General features: G+C 37.6%; 1 protein-coding gene across 7 annotated transcripts in view; it reads right to left on the reverse strand.

Moving 5' to 3' along the window:
• Positions 1–15,786, reverse strand: part of fam13b (family with sequence similarity 13 member B) — a 69,616-nt gene extending 53,830 nt beyond the window's left edge. For 2 of the 7 annotated variants that reach the window (XM_015047087.1, XM_015047084.1), the window contains exons 1-3: positions 15,524–15,786; positions 2,294–2,445; positions 1,292–1,510 (exon numbers count right to left, since the gene is read on the reverse strand). In XM_015047087.1, coding sequence (XP_014902573.1) covers positions 1,292–1,457 — 166 coding nt within the window. In that variant the 5' untranslated portion in view covers positions 1,458–1,510; positions 2,294–2,445; positions 15,524–15,786. Of the gene's footprint in view, positions 1–1,291; positions 1,511–2,293; positions 2,446–4,847; positions 4,871–15,523 lie in introns of those variants that run through there. The other 5 variants (XM_015047086.1, XM_015047088.1, XM_015047090.1 and 2 more) reach the window with 3 other exon arrangements.
• Positions 15,787–16,705: the final 919 nt, after the last annotated feature.

Here is a 16,705-nt window from a genome sequence, read left to right on the forward strand (position 1 = left end):
AAAGACCAGGGCCGGGAATCGAACCCAGAACCTTCTTGCTGCACGGCAACAGCTCTACCAACTGCGCCACTGTGCAGCCACTTTTAAGCAGATATTAAACATATTTTTTGTTAAGCCCATATTTCTGTTTTAAAAGAATAGTTTTTTTAATTAGTCAAATGTAATGTTCTAACGTTAATTATGTTTTCACTAACTGTCTGTGGAAAATCATCACAATTAAATACAAAGGCTTTAAAGCATCCACTTAGTGATAAAGTTCCTGAAATGAATAGACTTCTCAATAATATTCTAATTTATTGAATGGGTCTGTATACCTAACCTACATTCACAACTTAGAACTAACCCCTAAAACAAATATTGTTTTTACATTGTGTGGACATGACAACATGTCCTCACAACTACAAATGTCCTCACATTGTTGGTGATTTGCCACATTCCCAGAATGATAGGTAAACAAGTATAGACACACACAAACATACAAAATGTGGATGTTTTTGTTTTGGATCCAACAAGAAACCAAACCTGCACTGGGAGAACAAGCAAACCACATGACAAAGGCACCAGTGAGGATTCGAACCAGGACCTTCTTTTCACCATTTGTTTTTTATGCTGTTGTTTTATACATTTCAATAGCTAGAAATTAAAACAGTCTTCTGCTTACCAAATTTTTATTTTAAAGGTATAACTGAGGTTGTTGCAGTTAGAAGTTAGCAGAAAAACAATGTGGGCAATAAAGGGCGGATGCAGGAAAACCTCAACCTGCTGCTCTCCTTATCGCCCAGAACTTTTGATGGATCTGAAGTTAGCAGGACTGTTATGCAATGAAAAAGGAAGCCAAGGGTGGAGCTGTCATCAGAGTCATCAGAGTTCATCTTACAGTCTGGATCTCCACAACATACCAGAGCACAGGTCACCAGAGGTCAACAACAACCTTAATCCTAAAAACATCTGGGACTTGTTGACTCATTGTGTGGCTAATAATGACAATGCTAAAGCTAACAGAACCTCGTATTATGTCACTGTGATTACTGAATGGATTTACAGCAATTATTTTTATTTTTATAAAAAATATTTCTCATTTATCCGTAGATTAACTTGTTCACTTAATTTAGTCAATTTGTCGTGTCTGAATTTGTCATAAAGTAATTGATGAAATCCAAGAGAAAACTTATTTGCAGAAGAACCAGTGGAAACCAAGTATGTGAAAATGTTTGAACTACACCAACAGGAAAATAAAAAATTGCTTTAGATTTCTCCCACAAAGAGAAATAAAATCATCTGCGTCTCTCACCATGCTCCTCGATGTAGTCAACGATGTGTTTCACCAGCGCAGGAACCTCATGGCCGCTGACCGTGTGCGCGCGCGTCACTTCCTCCAAAGGAACGCCAAAAACCCGAGCGGTACTGGCTGAGCCCTCGCCCTCATTGCCTGGCAACGGAGACACGCTCTTCCTCATGGCCTCTTCCTCCGCCACCTCCTCCTCACCACAATCCCGCTGAAACCTTACGTCTTCCCAAAGACAAAAAAACATTTTAATGAAGGATAAAATTAACAATTGAGTTGTCAAGAAACACATCTGTTATTAAAGCAGTTTACATTAAATGATTTTAGATTACTGGTATGGTGAATCTCAAATAATATTAGCTCTTCACAATGTTTTTAAATGTATTTACTAACATGTAAAAATGTTACATTTTCTGATCCAAGCTAATCCACAGATACTCTAAGTACTTAATTTGGGTTTTGCTTGTAAATTGTTAAAATAATGAGCCTTTTTCATTATTTATAGATAAATATTCATATATGCAATTCTTCAAACAAAACTAGAAATACACAATATTAATATATTGATCTTTATTTATGATGAATAATTTCTAAAATAGATCATTAAAATATGGAAATAATCTAAATTAGATTTTATGATGAAATTATTTAGGTCTGTATGGCGACACTATGAATTTATTCGAACTGTCAGTTGAATAAAGATATCTATTTAAGATATCTACATTGTGGCATTTTCAAAGTATAAGCAAAAATCAGGATATATCAACTCTGAAAACTAAAATAAGTTGAAAGAGGATGGAAAATTATCATTAGTAGTATTATTACAGTATTTATTTATCAGGTTCTTTACAGGAGCATTGTTGCTGATGTGTTTTTAAATAAAAAGGTAAATATGAAGTTTTGAAGTCACAGTAATAAAAAAAAATCATTCTAGTCTGAGGAACTGAGGACAAAACAGCATTGTAAATAAATAAAATTGTGTGTGTGTGTGTGCGCGCGCGTCTGTACCGTGTAGCAGTGACAGTGTGTCCTATCCTCTCCTCCTCTGGCCAGTGAACCACTGGACCATCTATGGCTGCTTCAGGTTGTGGCAGAAGATGAGCCGGTAGTTCCTCATTGACAGACCGCTGATCCTCTAGCAGGATTCCCTTCTAGCTTCACTGAGGACACACATTCAAAAGAAAAATAAAGAATTCAGTCCAACAACAAATTTATCACATTTAACATTTCCTGCTATGGATTTTCACAGAGAAACAATGTTCTATGTTAACAGATTTTGTGTTGGCAGCCTTGCAGGTCTGCTTCTGCATCAAGTAGGGAGAATTTTATTTAAATTAAATATATAATATCATGAAGAGTTCAGAAAATATTACATACTTTAGGCTGTAAAATATTAAAAATGCAAGATCACATGCAACAGAAAACTTATGCAGAAGAGCACAAAAGATTTATAAAAGTCAAAGACGTAATAATCAGTCAACAGATTTTCTGTCGAATGGCGTTGAGTGGGTCAAAATAAAAGACGCGACTTCCCAACCCATTAATTATTTGCTCAAATGAGCATTCACACATTTTTCAGTCTGTAAAGCACTGACCAACTGCATGAACCTCGATGCTTTTTTCAGTTTAATGAAAATCAGATATGAATTAAAGAAAAAAAATACTTTCCTGTATAAAAGGAGAAAATCTGTAGTCTCTCCATTCATAAATACTACATACATCAACAACTTTGCTACACATTTTTCTGTCTTATGAACTGCAGTCTTTAGAATAGAAGATACATGAAGCAGAAAGTCCTATTAATCAGTTCCGGTTTCCATTAAAAGTGTATGTCTGTACCAACCAGGAACAGACTGATCACTGCTAAACAAACAAAACGTGTGTTTTCCCTGTTAACATTTTTGGTTGACACATAAACATCACGTTTCTTTTTTTTTTTTTTTAGAATTACGCAGGTAAAGAATGAAAACAATGTTATCACAGTTACCTTTGTGTTTGTCTTGTCAACAAAATAGTAAATGTCAGAATGCACTGTGAGGAACATGTTAATAAAAATATCCACTATTTTGCTGATCCAGAGATGTAAAAAGTTATTACATCCTAAAACTCTAGGAATGAAAGGAGTGTCAAGGGCGGTTCAGTGTTTTCTGAGTAGCTCTCGTTTTTCCTAAAGCTTATAAACCAACCCATGGTTCCAGGAGTTTGGAGTTCGCTCATAATGACTTCTGACTAAAAAGCATTCTTCAGGCTCTTTTCCTCCTAAAAGCAGCTAAACTGGCACCTTTAAAGAGGCGGGTAAGCCTCTTTAAAAGCTAAGGAAAATCCCTCTGTTCCTGAGGAAACGTTTCAAAGCTCTAGCAGAACTTAAAGGTGTTTCTCAAGCCAAATCCTTCTGTTCTAAGCAAACTAAGCTGATATTAAACTTCAACACATGTTGAATAGTGTAAGTAGATTAAAACTCCCACACATTCAACAGCTGTATACTCCAGCATTTCTGTATTATATTTAAATATCCGTGTGCTGAGAGGGCGCCAAACTGGAGTCAAATTGCTTGAAATATTTGCCAATGGAGCTGGTTCTGGTTCTGCTACTCTAAGAGTAAATGGCACAAAGTTTTCCCTTTCCAAACACATTTGAGCTACAAGATGACCCAAATGTTTCTGAACTTAAGGCTGAAAAACAGCACAACTCGGGTCCCAAGACAAATTATCTAAAAATTTGGAAGTGGGCGGAGCCAACAGACTGAGGGGTGTGGCCAACAGTAGGTGAGAGGTCAGGTGGGAGTTGGGTAAGGATAACAGAAGCACTACTGTCAACTTTGTCGATATATTTAAGCAACTTTGCAGACTCTCTGGGGAATCTTTCAAGAAATCAGCAAGCGACAAATCTGGCAAGTTAAAAAAAAAAGTAAATAGTGATCAATCTACTGATTTACTTCTTTTTTTTTCCCCAAAAAAACTACAAGTGACAAATGTAGCAACTTTTTATTCTAAAAAACCCCCCCAAAACCTACAGATTAATCTTGTGACTTAATAATCAACTGCTGACAAATCTTGGAACTTTAAAAATTAAAATAAATATTTGCACTCTGAAGGTCCAATTTGTCTTCAAAACTCGCTCTCTCACTCCAGATGTGTTTCATGAATAAAATGCAACCTGATTTAATCTGTGTGTAAAACTTAGAGATCAGGATGAGACAGTGATGATAGGAGAACGCTAACCGAGTCAGAAATATTCAAAACAGGAGCACAAAAAAATCATAAAGCTGCATGAAAAGAGCTTTCCTTCAGCAGAAAGTAAGGTTAACATTTTCACAGCTGAACCAACTCTAATTAACTTTATTGGTTAATTCTTTGTATGGTTTTGGGTTTGTATTCATCTAGCTGATAACAGCTCACTTCTTCCTCAACACAAACGCTTGGTTATTCGTTCTGTACTTCCATCTAAAGTTAACCCCCTCCAGTCTACTTTTATCAGCTAATTAGAGAAGCTACGATCTGTTGTGACGAACAGGAAATCGTCTCTGAACCGTAACAAGCTAAAAATCAGCCATCACACCTACCTTGATTCAGTTAGTTTCCATTAACTGCCCACTGCAGACTGGTAGAGGCAGTAAATTTAAATGAGCCAAGTCGATATCAGGTTTCAGCTCGTTTCTAAAAGCAGCACCTGCCCACATTCAGATGTGAAGCCTCAGCAGCGCTCCACGGGGGGTGGCTTTCAACACAAAGGTCATGGGTTCAATACCTGCAAAACAGCGACTGCACACCTGACCCAAAACGTCCGTGCATCGGTGAGGTGGTCACCTCCCTGCAAACGGCCAAATCCTTCCAGAAACGGTGAATACGGAGCCGGAAAATCCCGCTATGGTCAGTCTGAACCAGCATTTCCTTCAGAACAAGCTTTAGAAACTCATTTTATCCAACTGCTTAAAATGGATTAAAGCTGATAAACTAAATATTAATGAACAGCAAAACGACAGGAAATGACATTTCCAGCAGCAGAATTACTCAACTAACTGCACTGGTCCAAATTAAAGCGATAAACATTATGATAATTAGTTTTTTGTTTTATTTGTTGCTGTATAAGACAGATTATGAAGAATTTATAGGATGCACATTGGCAAGAAGCTGGTAATCGCTGTGATGCTATATGTCCAGTTGTTATTTATAATGGTCCTGATTAAGGGTCTGTAGGTTTTCTTGTCTTGTTGTGAGAGTTAGTTTGTAATCATTTTGTTTATGTCATATAATGTGTTTGTTGGTTCTTTAACACAGACATATTGATACTATAACATGGTTTTAATTAGACATTACTGACAATTATTGAGTCAGTAATTGATATTAAATTGAGATAAGTGTTCACTTCTTTCTACTCCTTTTCAAACAGAAACATAATCTAATTATTTTGTTCTTGGTTAATTGATTTCTTGCTTTTAGAAAAGCCAGTTTGAAATAAACAAATTAAATTGAAGTTTTAATGAATCAGAATAATAAGTCAGCTAAAACACCGGAACAAGGGTGAGAGTGACTGAGGTATTTCTGCTGCGTTGTCATGCATCCTTACACTTCCCTGTTTTCAGCAGAGCAAGGTTGACTTTTCACACACAAACAACCACACACCCTGAAGCACATGACCAGGAAAGCATGCTGATCCGAATCTCTGCCGCCGACACGCAGCATGTGACGGAGAGCTGCCGTGTCACAGGAAAACATCGCCATGTCCACGGCAGCTTCCTTCAGCGAGCTGAACGGATCCGGTTTGGCTCAACAAAACTACAATCATGTCACAAATATGAATGCTTCGCAACACGTCAGACTGACATCAGTCTGCAGTAAGAGACACAGCAGGAAGTCTGTCCTTAATCAGCGTAAGCTCATCCTGCGCTCACTCAGTGTATCAGTCTGCTGTGATCCAAACATTGAGCAACTTTCTGTTGTCAAACCGTCAACTTTCTGTTGTCACAACAAAACAAAGAGAGGAAATGCAACACCTGCTCAACGCTTCCCGCAGATTCTCGCAGCGCCGGTTGGAGCGATTCCCCTCGTTTAGTCACAGCGGCCCGCTGTCTGGACTTTACACCCAACAGGGTGATAAAAGTATTCAACCCTTCACATTTATTCTGCTTTTACTTTGAAAAATACATTTGCTCTCATTGTTGAGTCTTGCAGTAACTGTCACAATAAATTGTCCCAGAAGTTATTGCGATAAACGATAATATTGTTGCTTTGGGGTAAAGGTAATAAACTTTAAATTCTAATGAACATTTAACTCTGGAACTGGAAGACCTTTTAAATATCCAAAAGACATTAACAACAGAAACAACTAATAAAATTAATTATCAGGTCTCTATAAACAAAACAGTGCAGGGATTCCCCCAGTGTATTATAAGCCTGGCGGGCCACCAGGCTTTACTTGTGCCCCACCAGGCTTAGCATTGCTTATTTAATTATTTTTTAATGTTTGCATTTTTTTAAGACTTCATAGCTGGTGTTCATATTTTAATCTTCCAATAACACATAATTATTAGGTGATCATTTCAAATTTCCTGTCAACTTTAAACATTTTTTTAACTCAAAACCACAACAGGCCGCTGGATGAAAGACTGCCGAGCGCCCAACCACCAAACTCAGGGGAAACCTTGCAGTCCTTCAAAATAAACCGTGAGTTCAGGCCAAAGCTCCAGAGTCCAGTTTTTGGTAGAGAAAAACAAAAAAATCATGCAAAAGGAAATGACTGAATGCCAAGTCGGTAATTAAATGGGTTGTTGGCTTCAATGTTGTTTTTTGTGTATTTACAATACTCACCAAATAAACATGAATAGTTTCCACAGAACCTGATGGTTTTTTTGTCCAATTATTTGATGAATTGGCAGAAACATCAGTAGAGTACTCGGTTATTAAATTAATTGTTAGCTGCAGCTCTACCAAAGCCGTTTCGATGATCCTGAAGACTGCAGGGAAAAAGATGCTAAAGACTCAACACGAGATAAGGTTCACCAGGTCGCAGCTTAGGGGCAATTACTTCCTTAATTGGTGAACTTCCTTACTGGTACAGTCGAACTCTTTCTCCAGTGAACTAAAAAACGTGACCCATTTAATGCTGCGTCATTTTCTGACAAACCAGATAAAAAAGTGTTAGGATGCATTTATGCAAGTTTTTATCGGATGAGTCAGACTGAGCCCACAAATACTTCATCACAGATACAGTAAAGACAATAACCTTTATTACTTTATTAAAGTAAATCAGAGATAACAAAATGTTTATGTCAAAGTAAAATGAGGTCACCAGTGGATAGCAGGACGTCAGATGTTTAGGTCAGGAGCCAACATTTGTTTCTGTCTGTATGACTGTGGTTCTACTTTAAACAGAAAGAAAGCAGCAAACCTTGTTAGTTGGGCTGCAAAAAAATAAGGAAAGCAATTTTATGGCAAAGACTGGAGGAGAAACGAGCGGCAGGACAAACAGACGTGTCAGGAAGATGAGGAGAGGCCGGTAAGGAGACGGCAACCGGAAGAAAAATCCGTCTGAGGTTGGCTGCTCTAACCTACTTTATCGTCTCCTGCCGGCCCGTCTCTGATGAATTAATAACCGGCTGCTGCTTCCAGCGCCTCGCTCTTGCACAAATATGCATCATATTTCCCTCATTCATTTTAAAGATGAAGAGAACATGCAACAAAGTTCATCTTCCTTGTCAAATGTTTGTCCTGCATAAACCAAACAGCTGATTAAAGGAAGTCCTGCAGGATAAAAATCAGGGTCCCGCAACCTGCAGACCTCCTGCAATGGATCTTCATAAAAACAACTCCACTGAATTTCCATAATAAATGACACTGGAAGTACCGGTAATACTTTTTTAGAGTTCAGGAAGTGCACGTCTTTTCCCAGAATTTTCCACAAATATCAACAAGTCAAAGCAGAAAATGTATCCATCTTCCTTTTGTTTTAAGGTTTCCAATAAGAAGACAAGTTTTATTTAGCTGGGCTGAGCGTAAAACGGCTCTTTGGATCGTAAAGTTTGCAGACCGCTACTGCAGATCTACAGCAAGTTGCTGAATTTATTAATCTGAGAGAAATATTTTAAACATAGAAGAAGAAAAACTTCTGAAGGCCAAATTTCTAGACCTTCCTGTTTGAAACATTTGTTGAAACATTTTTAGTTGCTTTGGTCGGGCCAACAAAATGCCGAAGCATTCTGTGCAGAAAGAGCCTGAAACGCCCACAGCTGAAACATAAACGCAGCTCTATGTTCAGTCTGTGGGAGTGGAGGAAAGGCAGCTCTCTGTTTGCAACATTTGCATCAAGTTTGGTTTGATGCCACTGAGAGGAAAGAAGGCCTGCAGCGTTCGGGTTGGGCTGCAGCGCTTTAACTTTACAAACGGACATAAAACTGGAGGTTAAACCACTTCTCAAAAATCTTATTTTCTCTGTCACATCTTAAAATATCTTCACACTATTTGAAGAGGAACTAGATTATAATTTCCTTTTATAAACATCAGCTCATGGCTGACTGATTTGAAGATAAAATATTTTTAGGTATGAGGCAGTTTATGCATCATTAGCTTCAGTCAGAGCAGAAAGTAAACTTAAAATTAGGGCCAGGGCTTTAATGTGTTCATTTTTATTTCTTAGATTTTAACATGTTAACCAGTAAAAAAGACAGCAGAGAAATGAATTGCATTTATTTTTTAAATGTAAACGTTCTGGCCCGGGACCTTTGCTTTGCGTTTCTGGTACGCACATAAATCTGATGCACATCTACTAACAGCAGTGATGGAGGACGGAGGTAATAAGTTTGATTTATTATCGTCACGATAAATTACAATTAATGACGTTTAAAACTCCCCAAAACTGTCCTTATAGTCAGGATTGATAGTTTTACCGGTTTCTCAATAAAATAATTAATAAACACTAATAAATTTGGAAATACAGTTACCGTGTGCGGCTTAGTGATATAAATGACATTCTTTATATGAGTAAAGAAGCACATTACAAATGGGAATATTTTTCAGGAGCCGTTTTGGTGTTTGAGGGGCTATAATCAGTGCATTTCTAATTGTAATTACACAAACATCAGCAATTTAATAAAAATAAACATTTGAGTTTCTAACATCAGTGGAGTTATTTAGATCATCATGTTCTCAAATTTATTATGAAAGAATAAAAATGGAAAACAGTGCAGAACTCTGTAATAAATAGTAATATTTGCAGACCTGATAGAACCAGGCTGAGTTAAAACTGCTGAGGAGCTGACCGAGCAGCATCCTGAAATAAGGAAATACTGAAGCCAGAGCCGAGAGCTCCAGCTGAACAGAAAAACTCTTGTTTCCGTCTGTGTGTGTTTTTGTTGCTGCAAACAATGGATGAAAACACAAGCTGTGAACAGACTGAGCAGCGAGCAAACCATGACGCTGCAGCTTCACCGTCTCACACGGACGACAGGAAGCCGTTTAGTCACTTTCATTAACACACACACACACACACACACACACACACACACAGCCTGAGAATAAACACATCAGGCTCCATGGTTGCGGATTGTTTGAAACATTCCTCTAACTTTTCAGGACCATGAGAGCCAGAGTTGCGCCGCGGTAATTGATCTGAATACGCAGCGACTCGGATCAAACGTCTCCAGGACCTGAACCTTCGATCTGCTGCCAGAAAGCCGACTTAGCCGCTCGTCACTCTGAGCCCAGTTCAGCCTGATCCATTAGGTCGGGTTGGAATCAGTGTCGGCTCGGGCAACGAGGAAATCAGTCACCAGGAAGAAACAGCAGGCAGCTTTTGCACCGCGCTCAAACTATCCAGTCACACAGAAACCTTGTCCTGGGTTTAAAAATAAAAACACGGCGCAGCGTGTGAGGAAATATTTAATAAAGGGACTTTCCAAAAACAGTCGGAACAAACCGACAATCTGAATGTCTCGGTCTAATTTATAAACATCCTCCTTCAGCTATTCTGGAATAAATTAAAATGCAACAGAAATTTGGATTCCTGTGAGTGTTTCAGAGGAAACTGACAATCACATTAAAAATAAGAAAAATCTTTCCCACTACATAGTTTACCAAAAATGACACGAATGATGCAGGACTTTTAATAAAATTGTTGAGATAAAACCCAGTTTGTGATAAAACTTTTTTTAATAAGTTAAAGCAGTATTAAACGTCTCCAACTCATGAGTTTTAAAGGTAATTCATGGGACGTCTGTAACTGCAGACGCTGAGCGCCTTAAACACGTTCTCACCCAGATTACTCAACCCAGCCATCTGCTAAGGAACCAAGCCGTCAGATGAAACTCACACCAAAACGTAGAGACTCAGATCTGAGAGGATGCCGATCCAAACCTGCCGTGTTTAAGACAGAAGAAACCTGCTGTTTCACAGAAGAGTTTCTGTCCGTCCTCTGAAAGGTTTAAACTTCGTGGTTTTAAAGCCAGCAGCCCTCCTGGTAAAGAACGTCCTTCAGTTATCAACATATCAACAGCAACTCTGATGATGTTTGCAAACCCAAAGAGCTGTTCTTGGATTTGGAAACTTTAGTTTTAGTTCCAAGAAATCATCAATATCAATTAGAAACATTTGGGATGTTTTGCAATAAACTGCTGAGATTATTATACTATGGTTACTTACACACCGTCACAAAAGCGACTGGACACAAATCAGCGACTTCAAAAAAAGTGACTAGTGACAAATCCAGCAACTTTTCTTTTTAAAGTGAATAGTAAAAAAAATCTAGTAATTTTTTTCCTAATAAGCAACAAATCTAGCAACTTAAAAAAAAGCAAGTAGTGAAAAATCAGATTTGTTTTTTTAAAAAGTGACTAGTGAAAAATAAATACATTTCTCTAAAAAAAGTGACTAGCAACAATTTCAGCTTAAAAAAAAAAACTTTTTTAAGCAAGACAAATGAAGCGACTTTTTAAACAGAGCGACTAAAGACAGATTTTTCCCTCAGTCAGTGACTCTTGTCCAAAACTGTTTTATTTGAGAAATATTTTTTTAAAAACTAAGAGTTTTGGTCCCAAAACATGAACTTCAGATAATTATCCATCCTCTCAATAAGACGACTGTTATTCATGTTTAGGATGAATTACTAAAACAAGCCATGACTCGCCTTAAACCCTGATGTTTCTAAATGGTCCAGCTGGTCCCTTTATTTCTGAGTAAATAAAGCTACTTACTGCCACTGAAGGCTCAGATCAGTAACCGCTCACGGTCTCAAGGACCAAAATGTCCCAGACAGAATGAGATTCCTTTGTTTCATCGCTGCCTTGAGTCTCAAAAAGCTCACATCCAGGGGAGGAAAAGGACATTTAAACCCTTCTTTAATATTTACAGGTAAAAATGTCAGAATGTGAGCAAAAGAAGAGTATTTTCTCCTCCAGTGGAAGCCTGCGTTATATCAACACCCTGACAGGCCATCTCCATTTACCCGATCCTTGGGCCCGGTCAGCGCCGCGCGGCGGGAAGCCGCCTGCGGCTGGTTTTGGCAGGATTCTGGATTCCTACAGCTTCTTTCTCAGTATCAAAATATCTCCATCTTTACTGTGGTTCCCATCAGTGGATTTCCATCCGTGGAAATTATTTTTAAAAGATTTCTGGGTAATAAATGTACAGTAGGTGTGTAATACTAGATCAATAACACCTAAAGACAAATGATGCTTTATGGGAATAAAAATGAGGTTACAAAGTCATTTTAGGAGCAGACAGGGATTAAAAGTGGTGACTTCCTGTTTGGGCCTGTTTATGGGTTAGCTTGAGGCTAAATCAACCACAGATTGACCGACCAACTGTTGGGAACGGCCGGCCGGCAGCTGTGGGATTACAGCGCCGGTGCAGTTGTTGTGTTTGCACGCCAGTTTTCCTTCCACATTAAACCATTTCTCATCTTACACGTCTTATCTCACATGGTGGGCGGCTGGAGAGCTTCCCCACTGCGGCTTTCTGCATACGTGAGATTGTTCACATAAAGGCCAACAGGTTCAACTTAGATACACTCAGAGTGTGAAGGTCAGTCGCTTTAATGGCGCCGCATTTCAAGGGTTACAATACTATCAAACACAAACGCCGGACGGCTTCCTGTAAGCTTTACTGAGCTCTAAATTAAAGACATTTAGGCATTTATGTGATAGAAACTCTTAAACTGGAAGTAAAAATGTTTATTTTCCAAATCTGATACAAATCTGTTTTATATTTCTGATCGAACGTGGAGTTAAAATAATATTTACACCACTTTATTCTGCTTTTATCTGAACTACACAGTTTCCAACCTTTAGAAAGAGAGACGAGTGGATATGGAAGTGAAATTCCTTTACAAAAGTCTAAATTTAACAAGTTTTTTTGTTATTTTATGCCAATTAGAATTTATAAAACTTATTTTACAGGTACAACTCATTAAATATTTATCTGTGAGAGTTATATAAGATGTGCCGGTGAATTCTCCTTTACTGATGGGCTGGAACTGTTACATGAGCATAAGAAGAAATTATTATAATGTTCACATTACGTTTCATAATCATTTCTTCTTATGCTCATGTTCAGGTTCCTCTACATGGAAAAGAGAAAAGGAAAAAGGAAGCAAAATGATGATAAAGGAAAAAAAAACTGAACAAAAAACAAGACAGACAAGAAAGACAGAAAATTAGAAAAAAGAAAACAAAAATAAATTAATAAGGGGAAAAAAGAAAATAAAAATATAAACAAAAATAAAAGAGAAAATAAACAAGCAAAGAAAGAAAAGTTATCATTTAGACAATAAATAACATCTGAAATTCCAAATATTCTTTCAGACTTTAATTTGTTTTTCTATTTTTATAGAGCTTTGGAAAATACAGAAATCAAATCCACATTTTTCCAGACGGTTCAGGAATCCTGGTTAAAACATATTCCTGGATCAGCTCCAACATTTATGGTTCAGTTTACAGCTCTGATTAGATATCTGCCATAAAAAGATAATTTCATCTAAAACGCTGTTACCTTTGTGTTGAAGAAAACAGCCTGTAATTATTTACAGCCTCAATTAGTGTGAGTATCTTTACTGGACCAACACGAAAACATTCCTGCTGACGTTTTTCCATTTTTCAGCCATGATTCTCCTTCTCCTGATATGATCTACTGCCATCAGCTTCTCATTTTCTAATCACCGGATCGATTAAATCCAGATGAAACACATTCAGTTGGTCCGTTCTCCTGCTGGCGCTAAGAATAAATGAAGGACGACAAAAAAGAGGCGCACCAATAAAATGTGTTGGATGATAAATCATCCCAGAAGTTATCGCAGTAAATAATAATATTGTTCTTATGAGACCATTTTCAAGTAATATAATGGTAATGGCATAATAATAAAGCAAGGTCACATTCTCAAAGATCAATAAACTTTAAATGCTAACAAACATTAAACGCTGGAACTGAAAAACATTTTAAATATCCAAGACAAATAAACAAATCAAAAGAAACAACAAATAAAATGAATTACGAAGTCCGTGTAAACAAAAAAGCACCAGCAAGAAGAGTCTTATCATCCAGATTTTGGTAAAAAGAGACAAAAGACTAAAAAAATAAATGTTGCAAATGGAAATTATTGAGTTTGTTTGAGTTTATTGTGCCATTAACTGAATTTCCACAATAAATTCTGGCTGTCAGCGTCTTAATTTTAGCATTAGCATAATTAGCATTACGTAGCACTAAGACACCAGTCTCTGTGTGTATTCCCTACAGAAGACAAACCTCACTTTGACTCAAAACATTCAAAAGTTTAAAACTCCAGGATGTTCAATGGGGTGAAGTCTTGAGCACTTTGACAGTTAATCATTCCTGGTTTTCTGTATCCTGACCCCCTGAATGAACCAGACGCGTCTCTGCAGGCCTCAACATGTCCTGACATGTTGCTTACTTCATCAATATGTGGTTTTCCACTAAAATCTCAATAACTGCAATTAATCACAGACTCAGTAATTAACTGGGTCCACCACTACCTGGAGGACATATTTTACACGAAGAAATCAGACCATTTGGATTAATAAAATATTACAAGTCAGTTATTCTAACCAACAAAAAGGCAAAACAAGGATCAAATCCAAACTTTTAGTCACATGGGCCAAGATTGTTGAGTCGAAATTACTCAGAGGGGTAAAAATAAAATCAAGCAAATAAAGTATTCCGATTTTTGTTTCTTTCCAAAATGGATATTATAGATCCAGAACTTTCACAATAATTAGGGTCATAGTAGATTTAAAAATAGTAATAAATTTCTGCCAAAACACAGAAATTTACTAGAAAAAAAGTAAAATTTTAACTCAGAAATTTCCCAGTTTTTTTGTAAAAAATTTCTGAGATTAAGTTTTGGTGGAAATTTACTACTTCCTCAGACAGTCCGAAAACATCTCTAAAGATTGTCCATGTGTTTTTTGAATCATTTAAAAGTTATTCCGTCAAATCAACCCGTGTGTTACAAAATGTTATCACTAGGATAAATGCAGATTTAAAAACAAACGGATAAAACTATAGATAATTCAGTGGAATCGTGTGATGAGCCTGTGTGGCATTAAAAAGCAGAATCTGGACGCTTCACATCCAGTGGAGCCGCTCGGAACCAGAACATTCCAGCGCAGACAGCGAAACATCCGTTCAGGAAGCATCTACAGCGGAGATGAAACTCTCCAGAAACGGAACAGAAAACGAAACCAGCAGCTAGTTGCTCCACATATCAGTTTAAATACGACAGTTTAAGAATCTTATTACTCAGCATTTTAACACAATCAAACACCTGAGCAAAGACAGGTGATTCTGACCTGCCCTTTGCATCTTCCTCCAATTAAGACACAACAGTTCAGCGGAGAACATCCCACAAAATACCGATAATAACCATGAATATGTGACTCTCGGAGCCTCCTGTTGTTCTGGTCATGATTTCACGTTGTTTTCTTTATTTTCTCTTCCTGTTAGCTTCAAGGAGCCACAGATGTGACAGAACTGCTGCTAGCCGCTAGCGGTTAGCTCCCAGTCAACACAAATAAACGATAGAAACTGTTTAAAACTCAAGAGTCCTTCGGTGTCAGAATTTAAACTGAAGCACAAACATAGCTGGAAAAATATTAAAAACATACAAGAACGTTTTACATATTAAGAAAAAATGGTTTAAGACACAGTTAGCCTAGCCTGCTAACACCAGTTAGCGCCTGAGATGCTGAGAAGCCGAAGAAGAGCAGTTAGCAGGGAAGCTAATCGGGTTTCTTACCAGGTCAAAACAAACAGCACCGCGGAGCAACACGCATCAATTTCTGCGGTTCTTTATGCGGCTGGCGTCCGAACAGACGGAGACTTCGACGGAATCAAAGCAGACGACGAAGAAATATAGTCGAGAACATCGCAAAAAAGGCTCTAAATTACAGCGGTTCCTGGTTTTCCTTTTTCTGCTCGGACTGGCTGTGATGCCCGTTTGCAAGTCGATGCCTAGAGAGACTCGCCTCCTCTCGCACACACCCTCTGGGGCCGAACCTGCCAAATACTGACCCCGCCCCTCTCACTGAGAGCACGGCGGGAGGCGGCTGCCAAATAATGACCCCGCCTTTGCAGACAGCCGCAGACAGATCATATTTTAATATTTTCACCTACAACTATTTTATCGGTGTTTAATTCAAGTGCACTAATCTCTCATGATTCTTCAGAATAGAATAGAATAGATTTGGAGTCATAGGTCAATCTAATGAGATGCTGCCTACCGTTACACAGAGCTGTCCAAATAGAGCCATCCCAGGCCTTTTTGCACGTCTGTGTAAAAGTAATGAGCTTAATTGGAATAGTGCCCAGGGCCTCATAAAACCCTGGACCACCCCCTTGATCAGTACCTTCAAGAAGAGCTCAAACTAATAACTAAATCATAAATATTTGGTTTGAATTAAAACATAAATACATTTTATTGGTTAAATTAATCAAATTCAACTTCCAGAATAAAAGTGTTCAATTTTAGAGTCGTTTTTATTCTATGATAAACGTTTAACTGATTTAATTTTGGGTAATCCACAAATGTACCACATCTCTGTGCATTAGAGGTGTGAATTACATAAAATCGATTAGTTATTATTGCAAAAATGATCAAAAACAGTTTGAATGCAGTTTTTGTTGTTCTACTTTTATTGTACCAAACATTCAAATGGTGATTTCCATACAGTTCTTTACTATTTTAAGTCAAAATGTATGTAGAAAAATATGTGAATCATATTAGTACTGTAAAAGCATGTTTTCATTATATAATGCAAACCCTCAGTGTATGACACACTGATGCTCTGTGCTCATTTTTATATAAAAGTCATGCATTAAAATACATGAAATGAGGTTAATTACAAAGGAGGATATTTATAACAGCACTTAAATTACACAATTAGTCATTTCCAGGAGCTTTTTAAGTTTTACATACACA

Source organism: Poecilia latipinna, unplaced genomic scaffold (genome assembly GCF_001443285.1).
Source record: "Poecilia latipinna isolate Pla-1442-1.1 unplaced genomic scaffold, P_latipinna-1.0 Scaffold806, whole genome shotgun sequence".
In the NCBI taxonomy this organism is placed as follows: domain Eukaryota; kingdom Metazoa; phylum Chordata; class Actinopteri; order Cyprinodontiformes; family Poeciliidae; genus Poecilia; species Poecilia latipinna.